Source organism: Grammomys surdaster, unplaced genomic scaffold (assembly GCF_004785775.1).
Source record: "Grammomys surdaster isolate TR1022 unplaced genomic scaffold, NIH_TR_1.0 166, whole genome shotgun sequence".
Taxonomy (NCBI): Eukaryota; Metazoa; Chordata; class Mammalia; order Rodentia; family Muridae; genus Grammomys; species Grammomys surdaster.
In genome coordinates this window covers 7676690-7688987 of record NW_021604614.1, presented here as the reverse complement: position 1 = coordinate 7688987, position 12298 = coordinate 7676690, and the positions used below count along the sequence as shown (strand labels likewise).

At 49.6% G+C, this 12298-nt stretch overlaps 1 protein-coding gene across 2 annotated transcripts in view; it reads left to right on the top strand.

Annotated features, from left to right (window-relative positions):
* Adgrd1 (adhesion G protein-coupled receptor D1) overlaps nucleotides 1-12298 on the top strand; it is a 113092-nt gene that overhangs the window by 63247 nt on the left and 37547 nt on the right. For both annotated transcript variants that reach the window (XM_028766066.1, XM_028766065.1), the window contains one exon: nucleotides 10017-10090. In XM_028766066.1, coding sequence (XP_028621899.1) covers nucleotides 10017-10090 — 74 coding nt within the window. The remainder of the gene's footprint in view (nucleotides 1-10016; nucleotides 10091-12298) is intronic.

Sequence of the window (12298 nt, the reverse complement as noted above, 5' to 3'; positions counted from 1 at the left end):
GAGAACCATAGTGCTTCGGAAAGGACCCAGAGTGGTTTTGTTGTGCCCCTGGGAGTGACAGGTGACGTCCCAGAAGCAATCAGCCATAACCCTGTAGTAACCCCGTAAGTAGGGTTGTTTTTTCAAATTTTAGGAATCATTAAGTGAAGAAATAGAACCTCACCTTTTCCCAGGGAACATGGAACCCAGAGCCACCCCACAGTGGGAGGCGAGTGTCTGTGTGCAGTCCACAGGGGGTCTTGCTGATGCATGGCCCTTGGTTTTGGGGAGTGAGGTACAGGTCACAAGTAGGAATGGGTTCAGTTTTTAACGTATTTCTTTTTCTGTTAATTAAATCTGTCATATGTATATAATGCATACTGACCACTCTGATCCCCTCACCTACTCTCAGACCGATCGCTACTGCCCCAGGCTGCCTGCACTGTTACCTACAAATCTTTCCCACTCTTACACCTATTTGTTTTGTGAGCCACTGAGTTTAAACTGTGACCACTGGTTTGTTGGTATCTACAAACCTAGTGGGCTTGGTGACAACCCCCACCCCTAATTTCCAGAGTCTCCCAAGAGCCAATAAGCTCAAAAGTAACAGGCGAGATCCCCTGAGCTTCCCTCCCTGACTGAGTGTAGACCAGGGCTGCTCTGTGCTGGCCCTGCTCAGATGACTGTAGTTGGGAATTCACGATCCCATAATGACTATCAAAGCTGGGGTGGGGGTGGGGGTGGGGGTGTTCACAGCTGCACATCATCTTTTGGCTCTTCAATGCGTTCTACCTCTCATGTTACCTGAGCCCCACATCCGAGGACGTGATGTAAATCTCCTGTGAGGCACTTGGTCCCTCAGCTTCGTTTACTCTGTGAACAGCCACGAGTCTCTGCATTTCCCCGCCATCCAGGGATTCAGGTCTGGAGCCATACAACTATACTTAGGTTTAGTTTTGCTTGAAAATGTCACAACGTTCTGCAGAGCATCTGTGCTTGCTCACCGACACCATCAGAGGTACCAGTTTGTGCTGGTGTGTGCCTCTTCAGTTTCCTACGAGCTTGGTGCTTTTGCACACTGATCTCCTTGCACTATTAATTTCTGCTGACCCTAACCAGGACATCCCTCCTCTGACCTGACCTGCAAGCCCCAGGGCTACTTCATCTGCACCCCCAAAGCATGTAAACACAAACCTAGACAGACAGAATTACTGGAGGCACAGGAACCAGAAACCACACATATTTAAAGCCTGTTATATCGGACTGCAGACGATCACTGCTCAAAGACTAGGAATGTGCCTCTTACCCAGAATCCCCTAGTCCCATCTTCAACCATCCCCACCTCCAGCCCCTCCCCCCCACATTCATTCTAAAGTGGCCCACAGCCTCTGCACTGCCACAGCCATCAATTTCCAAGAGCATTCTGGGATTGGATGGCTGTGCTCTGGCAGGGCATTGTTTTGTTAAGCTACCTGCTGCCAGTTCAGTGATTTGCCCGTCAGGTGAGAGCAGAGTCTCTGGAGGACTCCAGCAACCCCACTGTAAGTCTACGGTTCTCCAGTTGGTGTTCCTCAGGCTGTGCTGCCTGGTGGGTAGCTCTTTCCCAGTCCACTGTGGCTTGATTCCTGAACTACTAAGTGCGTACTTTGTCATTACTGTGCTGAGAACAGATAGAACTCGCTGTGCGGTCTCCGGGCCTTGCCCTCTGGGCAGCTACTCTTCTGATTCTCTGCACCAGGGACTCAGCTGGAATCTGCCCATGTTGTCCCTCTGTCTATACCACCTGTCGTCTCTGCTATAAACGGAGTGAGCGCTCTCCTCAGCTCTCCTTTTTCCACCTGCTCCTGCTCATCAGGGCTACCTACCATCCTGATGGTTGGACTTCTGGGAGCGAGATTCTCAAACTGCCCGGATAAGTTGGGTAACTGCTCTCTGACACGTCCACTTAGACACCATTATAAATGGTCTCTTCACTGGTCCCTAGCTCATTTCTGACCTGTCAATATTTCATTTGATTTTGGAGGTATGTGTGTGCGTGTACAAGTGTGTGAGTGCACATGAATATGAGTATATATATCTGAGTGTGTATGTATGTGCATATACGAGTGTGTGTATATGTGTGTATATGAGTATTTTGTATGTATATGAATATGTGTGTATGTGTGTGTATATGAATGTGTGAGTGTGTATATGAGTCCGTATGTGTGTGTGATTGTACATGTATGTATATAAGTGTGTGTGAGTGTGAGTGTGTGAGTGTGTGTATGAGTGTGTGTGTGAGTGTGTGTATGTGTATGTATATGAATGTGTGTGTATATAAGTGTGTATATATGTGCATATATGAATGTGTGTATGTGTGTATATGAGTATGTGTGTATGTGTGTGTATATGAGTGTGTATATGTGTGTATGAGTGTGTATGTGAGTATGTGTGAGTGTGTATGTGAGTTGTGCAAGTCTGTATATGTGTGTGTTTAGGTGTATATGTGTGTATGGGTGTATGAGTATGTTTGTGTATGTATGAGTGTGTATATGTGCAAGTGTGTATATATGCGTGCATGAGTGTATATGTGTGTGCATATGAGTATGTGTATGTGTGTCTGTGTGAACGTGGGTGGGTGGGTGAATGTGAGTTTGTGTGTTATATATGAATGTGTGTAAGCATGTGTATGTGTGTGTATATAAATGTGTGGTATGAGTGTGTGTGTATGAGTGTGTATGAGTGTGTGTGAGTACGTGTATATGAGGTTGTGAGTGTGTGTGTGATTAACTTGTGGAGGTAATAACTGTAGAACCTTAGAAGCAGAAGGATGCAGGGCATGTTCCTCTGAGCCTTACCTGGGCTTGTCTGGCTCCTCCTGGCTCTGTTCCCTGGGTCCCTGCGCTCCTGCACAGAGCTACAGTTTGAATACTGACAAGGCTTCAAGAACTCATTCTTCCCACTGAAGTGTAAATGCTGTCTGGCATGGACTCCCTGATTCCTTCCCTGTGGATATCGGCTACTTCTGAACGTTTTGTGACTATTAGGCAAATTTGTTTCAGTAGTTACGGAAGCCTCACCTATGTGAGACAGGTCCCTGGAACGGCTGGTCCTATCTGCTAGTCCCTTGTTAATCAGTGAGTGACAATCTGCCTTTCTCTGTGTCTGTAAGGAAGTCTCCACGCACCTTTTTAACTGTTAAGCCTTCACCAGGGAGAAGATCTCAGAGGCAACTTGTCTATTTTCTTAAACTGTGTGTGTGTGTGTGTGTGTGTGTGTGTGTGTACATACATACTTGGGGTCCTGGGAAACTGGGATTGAGCTGTAATGTTTACAAGCTTATAAAACAGAGTAGCAGATGGGGAAATAAGAAAGAAAGACAAAGCTGGGAGGTAGCTCAGTGGGGAAAGAGCTTGCCGAACAAGGAAGAAAAGGAGTTCAATTCCCAGCACCCACTTTAAAAAGCAAGGGTTGGTGGCAGTTACCTGTCACTTCATCAGAAACAGGCAGGTCCCTGCTGCACTCTGCCTAGACAGCCTACCCTTCCCAGTGAGCTCCAGGCTAATGAGAGTCCTTATCTCAAAGAAACAAGGCAGACAACAGTGAGGAATGACATCCAAGGTTAGCCCCTGCGCTCTCTCTCTCTCTCTCTCTCTCTCTCTCTCTCTCTCTCTGTATCCACACAGATGCACTCATACGAACACCCAAGCGCGCGCGCGCGCACACACACACACACACACACACACACACACTATACAGAAACAGGCACCACTACAGCCCATTGAATATTTGATTTCTTTTCTAAATATACCAACTACTTTTTAGTGGGAGGCAGCATGTTCACGTGGCGTATTCCAGGATGCTCGGTGACCATGATCCACCATCAATACTCACAGAATCAGCTGTAGGAAGGCAGGGATCTCCCAGCCTTGTAAGCCAGCACCATCATTTCCATGGACAGGAGGGACCAGTCACATCCCTGAAGCTTATTAGCCAGGCAGCCGAACTGAACTGGTGAGCCCTAGGCCAGGGAAAGGGCATAGGCAGATGGATAGCTCTTGAGAAATGACCCATTGACTTCAGACTTCCACATGCATGCATGCATGCACATATATGCATATACACAGAGATGGGGGTGGGGAGGAAGGAGGGAGAGAGAATCCAACACGGTTTGAGTAACAGGCTCAAGTGTAATAAAGAACATCTTCATGATGCTCAACACAGCAGAATTCAGGGATGGGAAGGATATGGAGGACAAGGTGGAGAGGCTGGGCAGGGCAGGGCAAGGTGTATAGTCCAAGCTTCACTTCACCTCACTTTGTATTACAGCAGAGTGATGCCAGAGGTAGGATTGTGTGCATCTTGGGAAATTCTTACTAAGCATCTTGAGAACAATAACCACCAATGCGCATAGTTCTTGAACAAAGGCGTCTGAGAGGGGAAAGAGTCCAGCCAGCCAGCAGGCAGCCTTGGTGTGAATGGGCTGTGGGTCTGTCAGGGTATTGGGTTGTGACGGGGCAGGAACTGCGCACAGTCCCATCCTATGGGTTTGACCTACTCCTGACTCTGTCCCTTAGGAGACTGGGCTGGTGTCTGTGAGGATGAAGGAGTAGGTCGGGGTGTGCAGAAGTACCAGCAAGGCCAGGTGTGGACATAGTATGAGTTTATGAGGGAGCGTGCTGAATTGGGGAAGACCGCCCCTCAGCCCCAGCAATAAAGGATGAAGTGGCAAGTGCCAGGTAGAGAGACTTAGGGCCACACTGTCACCCTAGCTCCATCAGCGAGAACTGGGAAATGAATACTGTCCGGATGTCACTAGGGTCTATTCGAGTCCCCCGAGGAGTCATATGACCCCCCCCCGGGACCCCCTCCTCACCCCACCTCCCAATCTGTGTCTAAGTCACCTTCCTTGTCCTTAGTCTACATACATCTGTTAGGGACAGACCTCAGTGCATGGCTGGGTTCCCCTGGGAGAGCAGGGTGACTGTTCAGTTCTCAGGAGGAGCTCTGTATACGACTTATGGATCTGGTAATGAGTGCTCTATGGAATGGGACTGTAGAAAATATTGAAAATCCCAGCCCAGGGTTTCTACCCTGCTTTTGGTTGTTCAGTTCTCACACGAAAGACACATGCACAGCCTTTATATTTATAATAAGCCCTAAACAGCACAGTAGCTGGGCAGCTGCCTGCCCTCCATGCTGCTAGAATCTACTTTCCCATCGATAACCCCGAGTTACTATTTACTATTTACTATGTTCCATCTGGGCTGCTCTTAACTCCAAATGGGTAGCCCCTGGGGCCACATCCTCTTGACCCTTAACCCATGGCAGCTTCTCCTTCCTCCTCTCCTTCTCTCCCTTGTCTCAGACTCCAAGCCTAGGAAACCCAAATCTAACCTATGTCTCTTCTGCCCAGCTATTGGCTGTCTTTTTGGCGTCTTTATTTACCAATCACAATTAACTGGGGGCAGGGTCACTGAGCTAGCGTCAACACGGGGATGCTTTTGCTTCTAGAGCAACCAGTCTTGGGGGGCCCCAAATTATTACTAGAATGCAAGCAGCATCAGGTCAACCCACTAGGGAACAGGGTGGTTCAAAGAGTGAGGCCTGCTCTGGGGTTTTGACACCTTGGGAAAGGGGAGTAGGATCTAGTGGACACGAGCATGTGTAGAAATAAGAGGGAGGGGAAATACAGCAGTGGATGACACCCCTGGGGAGCCTGGGGCTTCTGGGAGGATTATTTCTGAAGGAATGTCAGAAGGGTTAGGCCTCCCAGGCAGCTATAGCAGTTTGGGGAAGCTTGGAAGGTGTGTATGTGTATGTGTGTCTGTGTGTGTGTGTGTCTGTGTGTGTCTGTGTGTGTGTCTGTGTGTGGGTGTGTGCAGTGTGGATGATGGGTAGGTGGGTTAGCAGGTGGGGGATGGGGGAATGAGGTGGTGGGAATGTGAACGGGTGGGATGGGTAGATGGATGGCTAGACAAGCACGTGAGTGGAAGGGGTTAGGTGGAAAGGTGGAGTGGACAGGCAGGTGGATAGGTGGGTGGATGGTCAGGCAGGGGTGGTAGGAGATGGGTAGGTGGGGACTGGGACGGACTGTTGATGAGCAGGATAATGAGTGGGCAGATGGGCAGGTCGGATGGATGGATGGATGGACGGGTAGACAAGGTAGGTTTAGCAAAAATAGAGGGCGGTGCTGCAAAGGTAGGGTGTCCTTCCTCCTTCAGGGATCGATGTTCCATCTTTCCCTTGAGGGTCTAAGGTGTAAGATAGGACTGGATTTGTGCTGTAAAGAGAAAAGAGGGGGATGGGTGGCTGTGGAGGCCAGTGGGCAGTGGCCTGAGCTGCTGGACCAGGGTAGCCATGTGGCAGCTGCGGTAGAATGTGCATGACCACAGGAAGCATCTGCATAGACTGGTCTTCTTCAGGCCCCACCCCTGTAGCGCAATGAGAATGGGCGTGGTCAGTATGGAAGGAGGTAGGACTACTGTAAAATGGGAGGGGTGGATATGGAAGGAGGCGGGTCTAAGAGAGATGGGGGTAGAGAATGCTTCCTGTCACCAGAGGCATCTTCAGAGGTCTCTATCAGTGCCAGGACCCTTCCCTGTGTCCCAAACCAGACTACAAGTCTGGACTGCCCAAATTACAGGAAGGTCAATTGGGGTCCAGAGTTGGGGGACAGGGCTCCTGGTCCATTCGAGACACATCCTCACCTAGCCTAGCTGTTAACAGGGGTGTCCCTCCTAACTTCCAGTTCAGTGTCACCTCACCCACCCTCCACAGGCTCCTGAGCATGCCCTGCCTCCCCTACATCTCTGTCACTGGGTAAACTGCAGCTGTTCAATGCCAAGCATGGCTCCAGGCATGGAGCATTCTGGGTTTTTGTGTTAGACCTTCCCCCTGAGTGCCTTGTAGCTGTGTGGTACCTGGGCAGAGGGATGATCTGAAACTCTTTCTGTTCCATTCTGAGGCAAGTGGTTTGATGTCCAGGCTTCCATGCCTCTCCACAGAGCTCTCCTTCCTTCCTCCTCCTCCTCTTCTTCTTCTTCTTTATCCCCCTCCTCCTCTTCCTCCTTTTCTGGAAACTCAAAGCAGCATGGGATAGACTTGCTCATCCATGCAGGCTGTTTATGAGCTGATAAGAGACCTGGAAGTCTGCAGGTGCTGACTTCGGAAGCCCTGGAGGGACATGATTTAGAATTTAGCTCACACTGAAGGAATGGGTCTGTCTACAAGTCCCAACAGCCCACACTGACCGTGAATGATTGAAACCTGTATTCTGCATTATATAGACATCATTTTTAGGACCTCTGGACCACAGGTGGGCGGTGGTGTGTCTCTCTGACTCGTGCACCTTCCCTGTGGCCGTGTCCCCATGGCAGTGATGATATGTTAGAGCCTTGGGAAATCGTGGCACAGGCAAGGTGTTGCCTGGTTTGGCCTCTTGCCTTTCTGCCCGCAAGATGGTCCACCCCACTGGCCTGCCCTCAAACCCTATGATGGGAATCGACCCAACTGTTCCTTCCTGATGCTGACCCAGAGGGTCTACTGGTCTTCCATGCGAGGGTTTTCCAGGGCTATGAAGGGCTATCCGAAGATTCTCTGAAACCAGAGACCATCAGGCCTCTGTGTTATGGGACCCTTCACCATTCAGAGTTGGGCCTGGGATGCTGGGAAGAGGCTGATGGGAGGTAAAGACGCAGGGGTGGCTTGGGGCCTCAGCCAGGCTCTGCCTGTGTCTAGCTCTATGCTGGGGATGTGGCTGTTTTGCTCTGTGATGCTGCCTTGCTGAGGGTCAGAACTAAGGACCATGGTGCCATCCGCCTTCTGCTTGGGGACAGTGATGAAGAAGTGGCTCTCAGTGTCTTTATCAGGAAAGTCACACATTAAGACATAAAGCAAACACGTATCTGAACAAGAGATGTCAAGGGACCTTCTCAGATATAGCCCGCCCCCTCTTTCATGTTCAGAAGCCTACACTTCGCTAGAAACAGCAGGTGCCGAGTAATTGGCTGGTTAATCCCATCTGGAAGCTCATTCCAGAGGTGGAGGGAGCCCGATGAATCATGGGAACTATTCTGCAGTCCCGGAAGCTCTGGACACCACAGCAGGTGTCTGGGGAATAATCAGGCTTGTGTGGGACAGTACTGGGGTTTCTCTGCTAGTACCTTCCGAGAGACCCTGCCAGGGCCTTCTGAATGTCCAGCACCCCTGCTGACCTTCGGAAATGGTTTTTCTCTCCAGCCCAGGAAACAGGGAGTTGGATGAGCTATCGGCCTCCCACGGTCCTCGGCAAGTGGAACGTGGGTTGTGCGGGGTGACTCACCTTTTCATAGGCACAGCCTCGTTCCCATATGTTAAAATCTCTCTGGAAACGTCCAGGCTTTTTTTTTTTTTTTCTTTTCAAAATTCTATTTTCCCAGCCAAAGAGCTGAGCCTGGGACAGAGCCGGAGGACCAGCTGGGCAGGGAATTCCTAGTGGGGCCTGTGACCTTGGCTCCAGACCCAAGACAGCCAGTCTACCCATCCCTTATGGACCACACACAGTTGGCCTTTTTGCACACTGGCCAGCTGCACTTTTTCTTTGAAGGATGATATAACTCTGGTCTCAGGAGGTGGAAGGGGCAGAAGTAAGCCACCCAGGAGAAGAACGATCTTCTGACCTCCCTGGAACCCATGTCTCTTGTGGCGTGGAGGGCTGGAACTGACTTTCTTTGGTCACCTGCTTGCTTTAAATACTTCTTAGGGACATGGGTAAGACAGAGATGGATCTCTTAGACATTTTTATGCAATTTGTCACCAGAGGAGACCTCCGACACAGGGCTCTTGTTCCAGTAGAGATGCATGCACCTGGCCTAGCTGTCACCTGCATTGTTACTCCTAACTTCTATTCAGTGTCATCTCACCCACCCTCCATGGGCTCTCTGCCTCCCCTACATCTCCATCACTGGGTAAACTGCAGCTGTTTAATGCCAAGCGTGGCTCCAGGCATGGAGTACTCTGGGTTCCTGTGTTAGACCTTCCCCCGAAGTGCCTTGGAGCTGTGTGGTACCTGGGCAGAGGGATGATCTGAAACTCTGTTCCATTCTGAGGCAAGAGGTTTGAAGTCCAGGCTCCTATGCCTCTCCACAGAGTTTGTCCTTCTTTATCTACAGAAACTCAAAAGCAGCATGGGCTTGCTTTACTCATCCATGCAGGCTGTTTATGAGCTGATAAGAGACCTGGCAGTCTGCAGGTGCCGATCTTGGGAAGCCCTGGAGAGGTGTGGCTTAGTATTAGCTCTTGCTGGTCACTTGGCTTCTCTAGCTTTGTCCCAAATACACTGGATGTCCAGGATGTGAGAGGTCTTTGAGGATTTTTTTTTTCTTTAAGGGTGCTGGAGGGATGGCTGCATGGATTAGAGTGTATGCTGTTCCTGTAGCAGACCCAAGTTCGGTTCCCAGCACCCATTTCAGGTGCCTCACAGCCCCCTATAATTAACTCCAGGGGGATCTAGCGCTCACTTCTGACCTCCACGGGCATTGCACTCCCATGCATGTATACATAGGAGCGCGCGTCACGTGCACACATTTTAAAGTTTAAAAATCTTTTAGAAATTCATTAGTTAAAAACTCTTTAAATTTTGTGGGCATGGATGCAGGCATGTGTGTGTGCCATGGCGCCTTAGTGAAGGTCAGAGACAGCTTTCAGGAGTCAGTTTTTGCCCTCTACCTTGTTGCATCAGACCCTCTCTTATTTTAGCACGCCCAGGCTATCTGGCTCACACCATCCTCCAAGTGTCCTTGTCACGCATTTTGTCATAGGGGCCCTGGATTACAGATGTGGACCACCCCATCTGTTTTTTGATTTGAGTTTAGGGATTGAACTTAGGTCGCCAGGTTCTACAAGTGCTTTTATCGGTTGAGCCCTGGACTCAGCCCCTGGGCGTGCGTGTGGGCTGGGGGCGGGGCGGGGGCGGGGACAGTGGGCAGGACAGAGGCGGGGCAGCTGTTTCCACTCCGGACCTGTGCTTGGCTTTTCCTGCTGTGACAGGGATGTAATTCCATTTCCTTTTATTTCAGACTCAGAAGCAGTACAACGATGCCACCAATGAGAGCAACCGTCTCTTTCTGTATTGCGCCTTCCTTAACTTCAGGTACTGTCCGCGTAGGGGCTACCAGTTGAACAAAAGCAGGAAATAGGGGAAGACAGCAAGGTGTCCAGTGACTTACCGTGTCCACCCCAGGCCAGGCTCACATCACACAAGGCAGGGTGTTAGTCACCTGCTTATGAAGCCAACGTGTTTGCACGACCGTGCATGAGGCAAGACCTGATGGACTATGACTGGAGGGTGTGTGGATTGACATCTTTTCAAGTCCTTAGACTCGGTTCATCAGGGGTACCATGAGGCCACACGGGAATATTCTCCCTCTACCTTCTATCATGAGGGGCTTGAGGGAGGGCTAGGAGTTGGGACTTTGGGAAACAGCATTCAGTGGCTTGCATATCAAAATCTTACTGTTGGGGCCAGCAAGATGGCTCAGTGGGTAAGGGTGTCTGCAGCCAAGTCTCATAACACAATAATCTCCACACAATGGAAGGAAAGAACAAACTCTAGCATGCACACACACCTTGTTCCCAAATAAATAAACGTAATAAAAACATCTCTCTAGCTGGAGTTAGTGTCCAGAAACAGTTTTCCAGAAACACAAACAACCCAATAGCCAGAGACTCAAACGCTCCCGATTAAGTCACAGAGTGATAGTCCCTAAATTGACTTTTGCCAAAAAAAAAAAAAAAAAAAAAGAAAGAAAGAAAGAAATAAGAATGGCCGGCAGATACAGAAAACAGAGCAAAGCAAACCAATATCCCAATCCTCGGGGAAATAAATGCAAAGGAGATCACAGCAAGCCAGATCCCCACGGCAGAAGGAATGAACGGCTGTTATAACCAAGATGAGATTTCTGGGTGGGTAATCTCGGGGTTGATGGGCACAGAGCAAGAAGCTGAGCTCAGAGTGGGTGATGAGCTCAAACTAAGCAAGAATGAGTTACAGTGACTCCTGAGAGCTGAGGGGAGGGTGGCAGGGAGAGAGGCTGGACAGGAAGAGCTTAGTTAAGCCAGGTTAGTGACAAGGGAGTGGCTGCGGAGAGACCAGAGAGACCGGACCAAGTCTCTTCCAGAAGCCATAGTGAAAGTCACCAGGTCAAAGTCACAAAAGAGAAAGTGTACTCACATGAATTCCCTGTAAACACACCCCATTCACTTCAGCCAGGAAGACAGTCACATGTGGCTTGGGGGGAACACCTCTTTAGCACCCAAAGGCAACATGGAGGACACATGCCAAGAGAGCTTCTGAGAACGAGGCTCATTCTGTATGAGCTTCAAGGAGAAAGGGTCAAGAGACAAGCAAGGCTGACTCTAGAAACTGTAAATCAGAAGAAGAAGAAATTGTTGGTATTTCTAGCAAACTGCCATGGAGAGACGTCAGTAGCGTTCAAGGGAATCCTGGGAAAGCCAGAAAGATGAACCAGTGTTGAGGGGGTTGTGTTCACAGCCTTGGAATGCAGGCCGCTCCCAACAGCTGGCTGGGGCACAGGCATTGAACATATTAGTGAAACTTCCCACAGACTCCAATAACATGTGAAGGAGATTGTAGCAGCTATTGAGACACTGAGTGCCCAGCGGTTGGGACTCTTGTCTAGAGGATAATTGCAAGTCGGTAACTCTGGCCTCTTCTCAACTCTGCAAAAGATCAAGCCTGTGAGGGAATTCTTGTGCCGCTGACCTTTTTTGACCACCACGGTTCAGTCAGCCACGGGAAGAGAGAAGATTTATGAGTTTCTTTTTGGCGCAGGAGAGGAGGCTCTGTCAGTTAAATATTTGCCTTTCCTAAGCAGGAGGATCTGAGTTTGATCCCCTGGAACCCACGTAAAAAGCTAGCCGTGGGGAAATGTGCTTGTTGTACTAGTTCTGGGGGTCAGAGGCAGGAGGATGCTGGGACTGGCTGGCAGCCAGTCTAGCCTAATTGGTGATGAGCTCCAGGCTAGTAAAAGACCCTTTCAAAAAATAAAAGGTGGTTGGTACCTGAGGAATGGCACCCAAGGCTGACCTCTGTCCTCTACACACAACATGTATACACACACACACGTGTACGCACACACTCATACACACTCACATACTCTTGCACACACATGCATACATACACACACAAACTCACAGTCTCACATTCTCACACACATACACACACACTTGTACACACACCCACACACACACAGACACACACACACATGCACGCATGCACACAGGGACTTAATTTCACTCCTTGATACTAAATGAGCTATTTGACTCAAGATAAAAGACA